At 35.0% G+C, this 18,501-nt stretch overlaps 1 protein-coding gene across 3 annotated transcripts; it reads right to left on the bottom strand.

The window, feature by feature from the left end:
* Positions 1–579: 579 nt before the first annotated feature.
* Positions 580–12,137, bottom strand: LOC125657758 (uncharacterized). Of its 3 annotated transcripts, none has more exons than XM_056149712.1 (7): positions 12,032–12,137; positions 11,602–11,776; positions 9,388–9,424; positions 9,015–9,184; positions 8,513–8,649; positions 6,354–6,546; positions 580–724 (listed from the first exon to the last, which is right to left on the bottom strand). In XM_056149712.1, exons 2-7 carry the CDS (start codon positions 11,774–11,776, stop codon positions 645–647), a joined length of 792 nt encoding a protein of 263 aa, XP_056005687.1. In that variant the 5' UTR covers positions 12,032–12,137; the 3' UTR covers positions 580–644. The 3 variants fall into 3 exon arrangements, with proteins under 3 accessions (XP_056005687.1, XP_056005686.1, XP_056005688.1); XM_056149711.1 differs by having other exon boundaries at positions 11,989–12,074; XM_056149713.1 differs by lacking the exon at positions 580–724 and having other exon boundaries at positions 6,479–6,705; positions 11,989–12,065.
* Positions 12,138–18,501: the final 6,364 nt, after the last annotated feature.

The following is an 18,501-nucleotide window of genomic DNA, read 5'->3' as shown; positions in this document are numbered from 1 at the left end:
GTCTTTCTAGTTTTGATAAAAAGGTGTTATAATGACCGGTGGAACTAAGTGAAATTTGTTAATCTTTAAATTGAAGCAAAGAAATATACTAAGGGGAAATATTCGTTTAGGTATATCAGGTATTTTGTTTTATATCTGTATCGATTAAGGGAATTTAAAATAAAATTTGTTTCTGTTTGACAAATGAATGGTGAAGATAATGAACCTCATAACTCCTATAAGCAATACAAAATAGATAGTTGAGCAAACGCGGACCACTGGACACACCAGAGGTAGGGTCGGGTATCTAGGAGGAGTAAGCATCCCCTGTCGACCGGTCACACCCACCGTGAACCATCTATCTTGATCAGGTAAACGTGTCGTCTTTCTCTTGCTTTCAGTCTACCTGTAGGCATATAATACATTGTCGGGTTTATCTGGCATCGTCCAATAAGTTGCAATTGTTGTCTACTATTTCTGATAATGGATAATATCTTTTCTTAATTAAAATTATTTACAGTAATTGTCAACTTATCGGACGGGTAACTTTTTAAATACAAGTAGAGTCTCTTGTATATAAAATCCTAAAATAACGAAGGATCACATAACAGAAATGTTTTAATTAAGAATATATCTGCTCTTCCATAGTAAAGAGAACTTGTCGATTATGCATCACTACCCGCGGGGTGCAACAATGTATCCACCAGCTGGGATCCAGCCCCGGTCAAACCAGTGTGTAGCTGATCTGCAAAGATGATAGACAGAACACTTATATTGATAGACATGTAGATTCATGCATGTACCATGGAAAATGTTTCAAGTTTGCAAGTTTTGTTTTGCTATGTTTCGAGGAAATGGTAGAAATGTGATTCGGGATATAGATTTATCCTGTTACAGTGTATAGTATTCTGTTACAGTGTAAATTATTCTGTTACAGTGTATAGTATCCTGTTACAGTGTATACTATTCTGTTACAGTGTATACTATTCTGTTACAGTGTATACTATTCTGTTACAGTGTATAATATTCTGTTACAGTGTATAGTATTCTGTTACAGTGTATGGTATTCTGTTACAGTGTATACTATTCTGTTACAGTGTATAGTATCCTGTTACAGTGTTTAGTATTCTGTTACAGTGTATGGTATTCTGTTACAGTGTATACTATTCTGTTACAGTGTATAGTATTCTGTTACAGTGTATATTATTCTGTTACAGTGTATATTATTCTGTTACAGTGTATACTATTCTGTTACAGTGTATAGTATCCTGTTACAGTGTTTAGTATTCTGTTACAGTGTATATTATTCTGTTACAGTGTATATTATTCTGTTACAGTGTATACTATTCTGTTACAGTGTATAGTATCTTGTTACAGTGTTTAGTATTCTGTTACAGTGTATATTATTCTGTTACAGTGTTTAGTATTCTGTTACAGTGTATGGTATTCTGTTACAGTGTATAATATTCTGTTACAGTGTATAGTATTCTGTTACAGTGTATACTATTCTGTTATAGTGTTTAGTATTCTGTTACAGTGTATAGTATTCTGTTACAGTGTATAATATTCTGTTACAGTGTATAGTATTCTGTTACAGTGTATAGTATTCTGTTACAGTGTATATTATCCTGTTACAGTGTATAGTATTCTGTTACAGTGTATAGTATTCTGTTACAGTGTATACTATTCTGTTACAGTGTATGGTATTCTGTTACAGTGTATAATATTCTGTTACAGTGTATAGTATCCTGTTACAGTGTATAGTATTCTGTTACAGTGTATAGTATTCTGTTACAGTGTATAGTATCCTGTTACAGTGTATAGTATTCTGTTACAGTGTATAGTATTCTGTTACAGTGTATAGTATTCTGTTACAGTGTTTAGCATCCTGTTACAGTGTATAGTATCCTGTTACAGTGTATAGTATCCTGACAGTGTATAGTATTCTGTTACAGTGTATAGTATTCTGTTACAGTGTATATTATTCTGTTACAGTGTATAGTATTCTGTTACAGTGTATAGTATTCTGTTACAGTGTATAATATTATGTTACAGTGTATAGTATTCTGTTACAGTGTATAGTATCCTGTTACAGTGTATAGTATTCTGTTACAGTGTATACTATTCTGTTACAGTGTATACTATTCTGTTACAGTGTATAATATTCTGTTACAGTGTTTAGTATTCTGTTACAGTGTATGGTATTCTGTTACAGTGTATAATATTCTGTTACAGTGTATAGTATCCTGTTACAGTGTATAGTATTCTGTTACAGTGTATAGTATTCCGTTACAGTGTATAGTATCCTGTTACAGTGTATAGTATTCTGTTACAGTGTATATTATTCTGTTACAGTGTTTAGCATCCTGTTACAGTGTATAGTATCCTGTTACAGTGTATAGTATTCTGTTACAGTGTATAGTATTCTGTTACAGTGTATAGTATCCTGTTACAGTGTATAGTATTCTGTTACAGTGTATAGTATCCTGTTACAGTGTATAGTATTCTGTTACAGTGTATAGTATCCTGTTACAGTGTATAGTATTCTGTTACAGTGTATAGTATCCTGTTACAGTGTGTAGTATTCTGTTACAGTGTATAGTATTCTGTTACAGTGTATAGTATCCTGTTACAGTGTATAGTATCCTGTTACAGTGTATAGTATTCTGTTACAGTGTATAGTATCCTGTTACAGTGTGTAGTATTCTGTTACATTTCTCAGACCTGTATCTGTAATCGTCAACGAATGAACAAATGATTGGGTAACTACAGATATGAATATCTGACCTCTCGGCATTTAAAACAATTCAACTTTACGTACTCTGTGTCTGTAATAATTCACGAAAAATAGGACAGAAAATGTTTTTGCAGAGCTGAAGATAAAAGCAGTTGACCTCGCATCACTTGAAATGATTTAAAGGTTTTCGTATCTGATTGGGTTTTTTTTACAGTCGTCAAAATAGAATTCAAACATCAAACCTTCTCTTTAGTAAAGAAAAACAACCATGACGACTAATCAATTCATACCAAAGTTTAGCAATTTGTCAGTTGTTATCAATAATCACTGCTGCTGAATTATCAAAAATAATCGAGAATTTATCGATAACTGATTTATAATGTTCAGACTGCATGTTTTATACTAAATAACCAATATGTTATCGGCTCAGTCTGGTTTAGATTCTTCCTGCAGTCCGATCCGATCTTTTGGTGTATCAAATTTGAATTACTGAAAAATTACGAAAACAACATCCTCATGCATTTACTCTCAAAAGTCCACGAATATGTATAATTGAAATGCGTTAATTCAAAATCACGACTACATTTCGTGTTTACAATTTACCCATTTTTGATTTAAGAACATACTTCAACAAAGATGACAGGAACATAACTTGCGTTAGAAATTCACACAAATTACAATCGTGTCTTAGAAATATTACGCACATAAGAACCTGACCAGCTTTGTTCGATATACGTATACATTTACTAAACACGACAAGGAAATATTGCCGTCATCACGCGTGATTATTCCATGTTTTACAAGTGTATCCGATCTATTATTAGAATGTGTTGAAAATATGTGCATTAAACCATTTCTCAGATTTCTGAAGCTCTGATATATACTGCAACGATTATAGCTTAACATTTTAGTATATACATGTACTTTGTATAAAATCACCGTCATCCCTTTCTGATCAGCTGATTTTCAGTTGTATTTCCAAATATCTATTTGTTTTTACAGTCTTAAATTCATGTTAAAGCATCGTAATACTATAGATATTTAGACTTATTCTTATTCTTAAAAAACCGGTTGTTTTTTGGGGGGTTTTTTTGGTTTGTTTTTTTTGGGGGGGGGGGGTTTGTTTGGTTTTTTTGTTTTGTTTTTGTCTCTATCAACTGAGATATAGCAAGTATTGAAAAGAATGTATCAACGGACGTAAACGCACCGCGTGACCCCAAATTAGCGCATCGATTAACTGACTGGAAAGGGTTGAATAAGAGCACTTTTCTAATATTGTAAAGGGGTATTAACTGTCAATTCATATTTGCCGATTGTTACTAAAATGACTAATATATCTTTTCAGTACATAAAAATCCCCTGACATATCAAAATTCCTACATCTTGAAATCTTTTGCTTTAATTCGACATAAAAATTTCATTTGTTGATATAGTGATAATGGCTGAAACATTGTATGCAAGTAATTCATTACGGATGAATTTTAGGGTTTTCACAAAATTTGATTGGAGGTCGCTTTTTTTTCATCCTCTTCAATTCTTTAACACATTGCAACAGTTTAATCACGGTTCAGAATTAAAGACCGACAATTAATGCCGGTATAAAAACCTAGGTGACAGTCAATGCTCGTATAAAAACCTAGCTGACAGTCAATGCCCGTATGAAAACCTAGCTGACAGTCAATGCCGGTATATAAACCTAGCTGACAGTCAATGCCGGTATATAAACCTAGCTGACAGTCAATGCCCGTATATAAACCTAGCTGACAGTCAATGCCCGTATATAAACCTAGGTGACAGTTAATGGCTGTATAAAACCTAACTGACAGTCAATGTCTGTATAAAAACCTAGCTGACAGTCATGATCAATGCCCGTATATAAACCTAGGTGACAGTTAATGGCTGTATAAAACCTAACTGACAGTCAATGCCCGTATAAAAACCTAGCTGACAGTCAATGCCCGTATAAAAACTTAGGTGACAGTCAATGCCCGTATAAAAACCTAGGTGACAGTCAATGCCCGTATAAAAACCTAGCCGACAGTCAATGCCCGTATATAAATCTAGCTGACAGTCAATGCCCGTATATAAAGCAAGGCGACAGTCAATGCCCATATAAAAACCTAGGTGACAGTTAATGCCCGTATAAAAACCCAACTGACAGTTAATGCCCGTATAAAAACTTAGCTGACAGTCAATGCCCGTATATAAAGCAAGGCGACAGTCAATGCCCATATAAAAACCTAGGTGACAGTTAATGCCCGTATAAAAACCCAACTGACAGTTAATGCCCGTATAAAAACCTAACTGACAGTTAATGTCCATATAAAAACCTAGGTGACAGTCAATGCCCGTATAAAAACCTAGGTGACAGTCAATGCCCGTATAAAAACCTAGGTAGTGTTGAATAATCGGGAAAATTTCATTTTACCATCCAAGATGCGAGGATTCGGTTATCGGATGGTTATTCTACAAGTTAACCATGACTAAATTGATGATATCGCTGTGTAAAAAGCTCTATCACTGACAAATGAAGCATTACTTTGACTTTGGTCGCCTTTTCACCATTCGAGTTCTTTGTGCATGACGTCAGCACACAAATCCACAAAATTCCTACCGCGTCAAATTAGCCATGATTAACCTGAGGAATACTCATCCGATAACTGAATCCTATTTAGATCAGCGAAATAAAGATGTAAACGGTAGGCAAAGGAAGTCTTTTCATGGAGTCCGCTCTGACTCTCCCCCGCACATGTCGTAATATAAAAGCGGGGATAAGAGTCAGAGGAATCTCGGATTAATTATCAACTTCATAATTATTGAGTTAATTTCAATATCCATAATTATTGAGTTGATTTCAATATCCATGATGATGATGATGATATCTAAAGTCATCTTCCTTTTCAAATGTATTGAATGATATATACGTAGTTGATTCGTTTATAATAGGCTTGTGTTCGGGCGACAATCGATTATGAAAAATGGAATCGATAATCGGAATCGACGAGCCAAAAACGATCGACAATCGATTGTCGGCGACAATCGTTTCATCACTAAACTTAGGTGACAGTCAATGCCCGTATAAAAACCTAGGTGACAGTTTATGCCCGTATAAAAACGTAGCTGACAGTTAATGCCCGTATAAAAAGCTAACTGACAGTCAATGCCCATATATAAACCTAGCTGACAGTTAATGCCCGTATGAAAACCAAGGTGACAGTTAATGCCCGTATAAAAACCTAGCTGACAGTCAATGCCCGTATAAAAACCTAGCTGACAGTCAATGCCCGTATAAAAACCTAGCTGACAGTCAATGCCCGTATAAAAAAACGGATAGAAGTCTTAATCGTGTTCTTTTCGTAGTTAAAATGTCGATAATTTCATGCATATAACTTTTATCTCATCGTAAAAGTTTCTAAAGTCATGAACAGAATTTGAAATAAATCTAAATTACATCACCATATCCTGAAAAGAATGCTTCGGAGGACCCATACTGAATCGTCTTTTCAAAAGTATTTATCCAATGTGACTATCACATTTTTCTCTTAATGAATGGATAGGTGTTCTGCAAAACGAGACCCCTGAATATAGCGTGCCGTCTACAGGTACATTGTTTTATACTATGCTGTACTATAGATACCGAGGGTAGAGGCTCCCGACGAGTGGACGCCTTGCAAGGTCTCCTGTCCAGTGGCCAACAGCTGAGCCGCGGTCTCCTTCAGAGAGGACAAATGAGAACTCAGACCACCAGTTGCTCCAGAAAGGTGCTGGGTCAGTTGAGTCAGAAGACCAGATCCGCCTCCATGTAGAACGTCAGCAACACCACTGAATGTCTGTAAAGATTAGAAAGACGCACTCTATCAAGACCAGCAACACCGCCAAATGTCTGTAAAGATTAGAAAGACGCACTCTATCAAGACCAGCAACACCGCCAAATGTCTGTAAAGATTAGAAAGACGCACTCTATCAAGACCAGCAACACCGCCAAATGTCTGTAAAGATTAGAAAGATGCACTTTATCAAGAGCAGCAAGACCGCCATACGTAGTCCAGAAACACTGCCATACATCTGTAAAAGCTATAAAGACACACTTTATCAAGACCAGCAACATCTCGTCATGCGTCTGTAAATGTCAGGAAATCTCTCTTAATCAACAGTATACACTTTGCACGCACTACTTGATATGTTCTTATAATTTGCGCTCGTTCCAGAAACTGATTTAGCGACAAACTGAAAATTGTTCATTCTAGAAACTTACTATTTAGAACTGAGATCAAGATTTATGCACAGTTTCGCAAATCATGTCACGGAAATGTGTTTTTTAGATAGCCAGAAAACTCACTTGGAAGTTTTAAGGATACTTTTATGTTGCCTTTCATATAATGAAATGTACAGCTGGAAAAATATCTGTTACACGAAATTCAGCGAATGGCAAAAGAAAAAAACATCTGTTACACGGAAATCTACGAACGGATCAGTAGTTTCATAGAACAGTGTGACCAAAAGGTTCAATTGTGCTCTTATAATACTGGTAGGGTCTCCTAACATTAGCCAGAATGATCCTAAAATGTAAGGCAACAATAAAACAAACGGAAATATGTGCAAACAAGTATGCCTCGTTAACCAAGGCGATGGGCATGCAAACACATTTTTGATCACGTGCTTCGCAACACTGATATAACTGAGTTTCGTTATTGATCTCACCAAGAAATATCATAATCATGCATTGTATATCTATAATTTACTTTTTGGTCCATCTGAATGTATGGAAAGACTTTGAATATTGGTGTAGCGTAGTAGAACTCTCTAAGCAGTGGTTTTGCTTACAGAACAATCCCGTTACACGCTTCTATAGTAAACCAATTACGTGAAGCTGGTGAAATTTAATGCATATAACAATACAGTATTTCTATCATAATCTAACGTATTTCTGCAGGGTCCTGTTCCAGCCTCATGTAATCCATGTACGTTCACACAGAAAACCAGTTTCCGAGAATAGAAGTAATTTGACAAGGGTTTGAAGTGTTTCCAGTTGTCAAGCATTATGTTCAAAGCGAGAGGAAACTTGCTCACATGCAACACTCCTAGATTGGATTTTCAAAGCAAGAGAGAGAGAGAGAGAGAGAGAGAGAGAGAGAGAGAGAGAGAGATAGAGAGAATCATAAAATGAAACAGAGCCCAAGACAATTGCTATTATAATTCGGTAACCCAGTTTCGAAAATTCTCTTAATCTAACAGCAGAACACAAAATTTCTCCAACGATTATTTGGTCTGGTACGTAAGTATATAGGTTAAAGCTTTAATCACCTGTTTGAGCTGGTTGACAGTATTCTGAAAGCTTTATTCACCTGTTTGAGCTGGTTGACAGTATTCTGAAAGCTTTATTCACCTGTTTGAGCTGGTTGACAGTATTCTGAAAGCTTTAATCACCTGATTGAGCTGGTTGGCAGTATTCTGAAAGCTGTATTCACCTGTTTGAGCTGGTTGACAGTATTCTGAAAGCTTTAATCACCTGATTGAGTTGGTTGACAGTATTCTGAAAGCTTTAATTACCTGATTGAGTTGGTTGACAGTATTCTGAAAGCTTTATTCACCTGTTTGAGCTGGTTGACAGTATTCTGAAAGCTTTAATCACCTGATTGAGCTGGTTGACAGTATTCTGAAAGCTTTAATCACCTGATTGAGTTGGTTGACAGTATTCTGAAAGCTTTATTCACCTGTTTGAGCTGGTTGACAGTATTCTGAAAGCTTTAATCACCTGATTGAGTTGGTTGACAGTATTCTGAAAGCTTTATTCACCTGTTTGAGCTGGTTGACAGTATTCTGGAGAGCTGCAGCGAAGCCGTCCAACAGAGCTCTCTTTCTTGAGTGCTCCATCTGGTTCATCTTCTGGTGGAAGTTCATCACAACTCTATCAAGAATTTCATTGTATTGACCTGAAAAGATATTTTCACAAATACAAATCACTTGGAAAAAGAGAAGATAACTCTTAGTTCGTGAGTCGTTTTCCTCTGATAGAAATATCATTGATTATGAGTATAGCTTTGATGTCCTAATCGTGTCCCTAAAGGAGAAACTCTTTTCATTTATGTTTATACATTGATTGACAAGCTAGAATTATCACATGTAAGAGGGGCTATCATATTGTAAACATACGAATATTTAAATTAATTTAGACTAATATGCATTAATGACCCTGTAGGGGAAGTAAACAATCTATATTTAATGCATATATAAAAATCACTGCATATATATAAAAATCACTACTATAAAGATAAACATTTGGAACATATGACCGTACCCTTGAGTTTAGCAATGTTATCAAGGAACTCCGGGGCATTATGTTCCAAGAAACTCATGTCCTGAATTTTGTCGTATACTGTCTGTAATTGAGCACCGTAACTATGGAAAATCTGGCGAACTGTTTCCGCTTCCTGTTTCAAGAGCTCCAGGGCCTGGTTCATCTCTTCACTGCCGATTAATGCATTGATTGAGAGTAATTTTCATGCATTGTGATAAGGAAATGTCGGCTACTTGTAACTAATGAATGTATTAAAATTGTGTAATTCTATCATTACAATCTTACAGAGTATTTTGTTTGAAATGAAACTTACGCTGTTGTGTAATTCTATTATTACAATCTTACAGAGTATTTTGTTTGAAATGGAACTTACGCTGTTGCCCTCTTTCCAAACAGCGATGATAGGAGTGCTGTCAAAATTATGATACACAAAAGTAGTTTAGTACCAGTGTGAGTTAATGAAAATTATGATACACAAAAGTAGTTTAGTACCAGTGTGAGTTAATGAAAATTATGATACACAAAAGTAGTTTAGTACCAGTGTGAGTTAATGAAAATTATGATACACAAAAGTAGTTTAGTACCAGTGTGAGTTAATGAAAATTATGATACACAAAAGTAGTTTAGTACCAGTGTGCGTTAATGAAAATTATGATCCACAAAAGTAGTTTAGTACCAGTGTGCGTTAATGAAAAATAGGTACCATGAAATTAAAACGTCATTACAATTCTTTAACATTAAGAGGTATATTAAGGGATCTGCAGGTTTGTCCAAAGAGCAATCTGCCTCAGAAATAGAACGTCTTAAGATATATATATCTTCCTTCTTCTTAGTTCTAAGACTATTTAACCGAGTTAAGATTCGTTCTAATTTTAGGACGGCGTAAGCCTTGTATTACGACCATACACAATATGAAATTGGCCCCGATCTTATTGTTAGTGCCACATAGTAATAGTTTTCTCTAATGGCTTTAACTGTCCTGTTATTGATTGATTGATTGATTGTATAACGTTGTTAACGTCCCTCTAGAGAATATTTCACTCGTATGAAGATGTCACCATTGCCGGTGAAGGGCTGCAAAATTTAGGCCTATGCTCGGTGCTTACGGTCTTTAAGCAGGGAGACTCTTTTATCGAGCCACACCTGCTAAGACCTTCGCATTTTGCAGTCTCATCTAAAGGATCACACCATTTAGTTGCCTTTTACGACAAGCAAGGGCTACTGAGTACCTATTCTAACCCGGGTCCCCATGGGAAAACTGCCTTTAAAACAAAAGCATTTTAGTTCATTTTTTTCACGCAGCGCCTTCCAAACTCTTCCAGACTGAATTTTGGAATCCTGTTTCCTATTCAACCATACGAAATTTAAAGAGATGGGTCAATAAACAGAGAATTGTCTTACGTTTTAATTATTAGTTGAATATGTAATATTTACGCAATATTAAGAAATTCAGCTAGTATACAAGTATAAATGCTAGAGATACAACGATTCACAAACTTTTCGATTCGACTCGATTTCGATTTTAACCATTCGATTAAGTTATTTTCTATGCAATTATTTGAATAGTGATTTGGTTATTCAACATTTAATTTCAATTACAATCATCATACTACACAAACACTACAGATAATATGATGGCCAAATTTTATTGAAATTTCAATGATCAATTTTTAAAAAAAAGAACAGATTTTAAACACCCTTGCCTAGATTAAATTAACATAGATTTCTTTGACTATTTAAGTAACTTAGACTTACAGAAACTCCTAGAAATTAGATTCAAGATATCACAAATATGCTAGTTTGACCCAAGAAGTTGTTTAACAACTCAGTGATACTCATTCCAATATTGGAGCATATCATTGGGAATCATCAAAACAAAACTTGCATGTTTTCTAATCTTTTACTACCTATCTAAAACCAAAATACTCCAACTCTTTGGATTCAAGTGAATTGGGATCTCCATCTTGTTTGTTTTAGGGACCCAAGTGTGATTGGACGTTTTCTAGTCAATCAGAGGAGCCGTTGAAAAATCAAAGGAAGTGAATAGATAACTTGTACTCATTTTATTATTTTACCTTGAACCGAACTGAATTTGCTCAGTTGTAAATCCAGAATCGATTTGACTGAGAGAATCACGGTTTTCCGATGCATCGCGATAAATTGTTGCACCTCTTATAGTTATGCATGCATGAAAGAAAAGAAGGGTCACAAATTAAACCAGAGCAAAGTAGCACCAACTCAAATTACGATGAAAATCCTTATCAACTCTACAATATCCTATTTGTAAATATAGCTTGTTTTACGATTAAAGCCAAACACAGTACATGGTTATATGTCCCCGCGTTTTGTAGTTACTTATGTTGATTACATGATGTGATTAGATAAGACAGCCTAACTTAAGATATTCATTATTGTCGTCTTAAGACGTTCCTTATTTTTTATTCTGAGACATGTCTCGAGATAGGATGAATCTTAAGAATCTTTCCTGAAAATGGCCCCTGAATCACATCTTAATGAATCAGTAACTAATGAGTGCATTGGATGATTTGAAATTTTTCAGTGATGGGGGATTTGTCAGTTTCTCCACCTGTTCCTGCCGTGCTCACTGCAGTGGACACCAGAGTTTTGACGCCATCAGATGACAGGGTATCCAAAGCTGTATGAAGAGCCTGATTTCCAAAATTCTTCAAGTCGTCAAGAAAACTTCCCCGCACCCCGATAAGCAGGAAACACATACAAAACACTCCGAGATATTTGAACATCTGCAGAATATGCAAGTAGTCATGAAAAACGAAATGTTTATTAAAGATTAGCAGGGAGATTATCTACCAAACTCATGTTGCTAATTATTACCAGAAAAGAATGATTTAAGAAGCTATTTACATTAACCAATCAAAACTGTTACAGTCCCTAGTTCACAACTTTAACATTTAAAACGTTGCTTCAAATGAAAAACAAATTTTGTACAACTCACCTTGCTGGAGATCTGTACAGAAATGGCTAACAACCGAACTTACCTTATGCTAGTATTCCATAGATCACAGACCTGGTGTCATGTTGAAGATAAGAAACCAAGCCCCCCTGCACTACCTGTATGCATGGTTGTAAGATGATAAGAAGTATGGTCTGATGCGTTCGTGCAGTAATTAGCTCACGTTATGCTAATTTCGGTTGAATGTGCTGGTCTCTGCATTTGCACTTAAAAACATTTCATGATTATGTCAAATAATCAGTACTTTGATAGCGTGATCACAGTACTTTTGGCGTTGATTACAATGACATATTTGAACATTATAGGAACATTAATCAGTACTTTGACAGCGTGATCACAGTACTTTTGGCGTTGATTACAATGACATATTTGAACATTATAGGAACATTAATCAGTACTTTGACAGCGTGATCACAGTACTTTTGGCGTTGATTACAATGACATGTTTGAACATTATAGGAACATTAATCAGTACTTTGACAGCGTGATCACAGTACTTTTGACGTTGACTACAATGACATGTTTGAACATTATAGGAACATTAATCAGTACTTTGACAGCGTGATCACAGTACATTTGGCGTTGATTACAATGACATGTTTGAACATTATAGGAACATTTTATTGTTTACTCTGTTTCTTATCATTATTCTGATTTCTAGGTATCTTTGTTTCCGGTAGTGTTCTCAAAAATAATTCTATGGATCAAGGTGAAATATTTACAAGGTAATGGATGGTCAAAGGTGGCTCATTTTTCATACAGGTGCGCGCATGTGCTTGTGGGCGCATTGGGTATTTTCATCATAAATTTTATACAATATTATATAACATATGTTTATTTTGTTTCTTTTCTCATTGAAATCTTTTGAAATTTATCTCGTAGTTATATATCTAGACTTGTAACATATTGGTATGGTCAAAGTACTCACAAGCACGGTCATGCACACGTGTTGAATGTTAACTGAATGAGACTGGTATTTCTAGAACTGATTTGTTTCCTTGTGATATGGGTATGGAGGCGTTTTACTTACTGGCTTTCTTAAAATCATTGATATTGCGCACATTGAAGTTTGATTGGATACTACTTAAACCTTCTGTTCTTGTTAATGTTTAATTAATTGGTTTGAACACTATACTGTATACATATACTTGGACGCTTGATAGATCGTCCAGGTGAAACTTGCTAATCAGGAAGTACATGCATGTTATATTGATTTTGATTGGATAATTCAACTTACAGGTACATGTATATAGCTCTCCAGGAAATGAAGGAAATAAGAATAAAAAATTTAGTGTATGTAATATAAGAATCTATTAAACGATTGAGTGGAACGTACTAAGACAACGTTTGGGGAACTGTCCCCGTTACAATGAGCACTAGTTTCATTTCTTACAATGAGCACTAGTTTCATTTCTTACAATGAGCACTAGTTTCATTTCTTACACCTGAAACGTCTGTAGTACTGTTCATTAGATAGTCTTTAAAAAAAATGTTAAAGAATACTTTTTATAGGTTGAATGACTCTCGAGAAATTTTTTTAAATGTTTTAAATAGTTCAGATATTCAATTTAAATTACATAAGTTTTATCGAAATATGCAATTCGTCGACAAAATAAAAAAAGGAATCTGTTGATGAAATAATCAACTGTAATAAAGGTCTTACATGTATATCAAATACCAAGCAAAACCAAAAAAAATAATAATAATAAGATTGAAAAACTGAAAAGTAAATAGGAAGATCCTTATAACGACCATAGAATTTGCAAAAATGCGAACTTTAAATGGTACTGTTGAAACTCCTGTAACATCAACTTATTTGTAAGTAGCATGCATTGATTCGAAAATTGATTTTACGCAGAACATGTTCTCGCGTATCGAATCAGTTGAAGGTTATAAACACTATATGTAGGTGAAAAGGGAATATTGCTACATAAATATGGAATTTGACGATAGAGAAAGTGAATTAATTCCGGGTTTTTTTCTCTTGAGTGGAGTCGTTATTTTACCGCTAACATCTATGTCCAACAAAATATCCAAATATGAAACTGATATGGAAAACTCTGTGGTGTCTTTTATTTCGAGTTCTCTGGAATATATGAATAAGCTTGTGACGTTTCAAAATGAATGAAAAATTCTCGACAGAATGTAAAACAGACAGTCAGCCAATTTACTACATACGAATGAAAGTGTGTATCGTTAATAATTAAAAGCATTTGTTTGAAAAGCTCGATTAAACGACAAGTGAAACTGAAATCTAAACATTATTAATTTGATTAAAATGTAAAGTATCTCCAGGACCACACAGTATATAAAACCACATGTTTAAAACAGATCAGTACTTACTTCTCCCTGCTATCAAAACTCATTCAATGGTTCTCCTATAACATTTATCCTACTCGTGGGCTTCATGATATATTTTCACTGTACCTAAATCTGGTTATAAATCGGATTCTAACAATTATCGAGGAACCACTGTTCCTGGTACCATTGCAATGACATTTTCAATAATAGAGTACAAACTTCTGTATAAACAAACTTATTACCAGTCGTCGGCTGGAATTCACCAGAACTGCAAGGACATTTGATCATATTAACGGAAGTGAACACGAAAATGTGACAAAGGCTTTGAATCTGTCATTTTGATGTACAGAATTTTGAAAATCAATAAGGTGTAGCTTTCTTCAGTAAGGAGATATTTCATAAAGATTAACGAATCTTTTCAATTCCTGGGAGCTGCCATATTAAATCAAAGTACTTAAAGTACTCGTGGGAGTTGAACATTGTGGAAATTCAGTTAGAAAAGATAGTACTGGAAGGGTAGGGGGATAAATGACTGAATATTATCATTATTTTAGATACTAATCAACTGTTGTTGTTTCAAAGCGTTACAACAGCAAACATGGATAATGGAAGGCCCATGGGCCACAACGCTCCTCTAGTAACTGAAATCGTGTTGTTGTTTTCTAGAATTTCACCCCTTTATATTCTCATGAAAAATGTGACCACATATTATGGCCCAAACATTCAAATCAATATGGTTATCAATGCCTTGCAGTTATGAAGAAGTTTTTCCCCTGTATATATACATTCAAGTTTAATCCTAGTTATAGCTAATTCTAAGGATTCATTACTTGAAAAGGTAGTCCAATATGCTAAACTGTCACCTGAGTATACTACAGTCCTATAGAGGATCAATGGAATGGTAAATAATTGTATAATAACTCAAAATAAATGAAATGCAAAAAAATTACAAATTGTCGGGCATCGGAAATGCACAAGCCGAGGTGCGCAAGGAATGGGCATAGAGGGAACCGGCAGAAAAGTTTTCAAGAATTATCAAGCAAGGAGCAAAATTTTGCGTACATAAATTTCAACCGACTTAAATCCTTTGTGATCTTGACCTTCACAAAATCAATAGGCTTCTTTGTCTCATCAAGGGCGATAATCCATCTAAGTTTAATTGAGATCCTATAATTTGTTAAAAAATTATAGTGCAGAAAACAAAATTTTCTCCAAATTTCAGTCTATTTATAGCCACTGTGACTTTGACCTTGTGACCCCGGAATCGATAGGCTTCTTGTCTTACTTAATCGATCTAAGTTTGATTGAGATCCTATAATTCGTTCAAGAGCTATGGTGCGGAAAACAAAATTTTCTCCAAATTTCAGTCTATTTATAGCCAGTGACCTTGACCTTTGACCCAGTGACCCCAGAATCGATAGGCTTTCTCATCTTACTGAGGGTGACAATCCATCTAAGTTTGAATGAGATCCTATAATTTGCTCAAGAGCTATGGTGCGGAAATGAAATGTTGATGCGTGCCCGCCTGCCCTCCCAAAGGCACTTCATCAGATCATAAGCCGAGTTCGACTTCATCGCAACTCCGCTAAAAATGAAACACTAGTCAAATAATGTTATTTATTGCCAAGGTATTTGGAATATTATACTGTGGCTCAAACAGGGGGTTAATGAACCTGACAGTATGGAAAGCATATAGTGGAATCAGACTTGTGATGCTGGAAATCTATAGTGATTAATAAACTATACATGTACAAGATCCATAACTTTTTTTTTTCAGTTTGTGAGGGAGAATCCTCATGTCTCTTTCATCTGTAGACAAATAAACAATGTGTTTTGACCAGAGCAATTTCCAATCCTTTTTGCAGCATAAATTCAACATTGTGGCAACTGGGTTAAACTTTGATAGTGAAGTAATACATGGCAGCACCTTATCCCATGCTCTTAAAATTTCTGTTTGACACACACTCATGACATCCACTCAAACATTACAGAGTGCAGCAAAATCAAATTGTAATAGGGGATTCAAAATGGATAACTGGTACAAAATATGGTACATACTATTCAAAAAGGATAATGAATTTGACATATTGATGTCTTGGAAAAGGAAATTCTGACATCGGGGCTCTAAGCGTTTTCAAACATTGTCATTTGATAACAGTGTTCTACATTTTTAAAAATAGAGATTAATATGTCTTTACATACATAGGTGAGAAAGTTTCCATTATTCCTAGCCGAGACATATCATGTATGCGCAAAAAATTCATAAACAAATATCACACTACTCACGTAGAAAATGTGGACCTTACCGTCAGATCATCAAGCGCAGCGAAACACGCCATTTCGAGATTATAGTCGACGAAAGCTCGGTACCAGTAATGAATAAGGTACACTCATTTTGTATCTACAGTGTATTTTGTGACTTTCTTTATTAAAAGGAACAGTTCTCTAATGTGTAACGTGCAATTACTACGTAATTCAATAACTTGAAGCATGAAGCAGTTTCACTTTGGCGCCGGATATAAGAAATTTTATTTCGTATTCCGATCCCAATCAAAAGTTGTTGACTGGGAATGACGTGTTTTAATTCAATCTACATGTAGCATCAAGCATTTTTTATATCACATTAAGAAAAAAACCAAATATATACACATACACAATGTTGTAGAGTTATTTCTTGTAAATTTTCTGAGGTTTCGCACCATATTCGATATTTCGCGCCACGGTGTCAATAGGGCTTGTGTGCAGTTGTCGTTCGTTTCCCTATCAATGTTTATAGGTGACGCTGTGCTACAAACGACAATTTTCAACCTTATCTTTTATTTTTCTATGTCTATCAGTATCAATTTGATCGAAATCTTGTATTCAAATTGATTTGAATACAATATCATTGCATTTATTTACATGTCAATTATCAAAATTAGATTAATTCAGAAAAGTTACATGGATTATTTAATGGCGGATGTTTATAAAAGTTTATGTTGATTTACCTAGGAGTAAATCAGCTGACACAGAACCCCCGCTGACGACCACTATACAAATCAATACAAATTACTGCGCAGAAAAGTGCGTGATGACCCAGGGAGATTGAACATAGTTCAACTCCCAAAAAGCATTACCTCCCTACGGGGTTATCTCTTAGCATTCACTAGAGGGCAGCACGGATGCTGACGTCAGTAGAACACGTTGTATTTTTAACACAGTCATGATTGTACGTGTACAGCATCAATGTTAAGATATCATCAACAGAACGTGAATTAAATATGGGATATCAGTGTTAACCTGATGTTACAGAGGAAGAAATTGTTTCTCAGAATGATACTTCTTCAACAGTAGTTGATTTTAGTGAGAGAAATTTTTTCCTTGATTAGTGTGCTTGTGGAAATTGTACCTTTGTACATTCAATGGGTGTCTTTGCTGTTATGAGTTTGAACATTTTGTGTCATAGATATACACATCAAGTGCAATTCTCTATGTGTATCTTAAATCCTGTTATAATTGATACAGCTTACATTTATGTATCCATAAAAGAAGACTTAAATACCAAGTAAGGAAAACACGAAAATGAAAAAGACCCCCTGTATTCTCATGTATTGGGATCGAAACATAACCTGCCAATTGTGTGTAAACATTTCCCATTACACACACACGTGATAGCGTACAAGATTTATGGCCTACAGACAGTTTATCAAACTGTGTCAGACGAGGTCCGCCTCTTGGGGAAAGAACCAGAGTAGTTTTATCCTCATTTCTTGTGACAAAAATTAAGGGAGCATTTCTTAAATCACACTGCAATAATAAAGAATTTCCTGAAATCTCAGACTCTGATACAGATTCTGAATAAGTAACTATTTTGTAGTGTAAACAAATAATATAATTGTAAATTTATTGCATTTTCAAAATGTATATGCGGTCCATGTACATCAATTGTTATCAATGTATAAATTACATGATAATATTGTAATACTTTTATCTGACACAGTCACCTTAATTATCTCCAAATGAAAGGTGAAGATAACGAACAGTGTTCAATCTCATAATTCCTATATGCAATACAAAATAGAGAGTTGGGCAAACACCGACCCCTGTATATACCAAAGGTGGGATTAGTTGCCTAGGAGAAATAAGCATCCTCTGTCGACCGGTAACACCCGCCGTGAGCCCTATATCTTGATCAGGTAAACGGAGTTATCCGTA

Source organism: Ostrea edulis, chromosome 9, assembly GCF_947568905.1.
Source record: "Ostrea edulis chromosome 9, xbOstEdul1.1, whole genome shotgun sequence".
NCBI lineage: Eukaryota > Metazoa > Mollusca > Bivalvia > Ostreida > Ostreidae > Ostrea > Ostrea edulis.
The sequence above is the reverse complement of the archived record's forward strand: the minus strand, read 5'-3'. Positions and strand labels throughout refer to the sequence as shown.

Coding starts and splice junctions, on each gene's coding strand:
- LOC125657758 (XM_056149712.1), bottom strand. CDS start 11,776: ATGTTCAAATATCTCGGAGTGTTTTGTATGTGTTTCCTGCTTATCGGG. Junction 9,425..11,601: donor AGTGAGCACGGCAGGAACAG/GTGGAGAAACTG, acceptor TAATTTTGACAG/CACTCCTATCATCGCTGTTT. Junction 725..6,353: donor GTCGGGAGCCTCTACCCTCG/GTATCTATAGTA, acceptor TCATCTTTGCAG/ATCAGCTACACACTGGTTTG.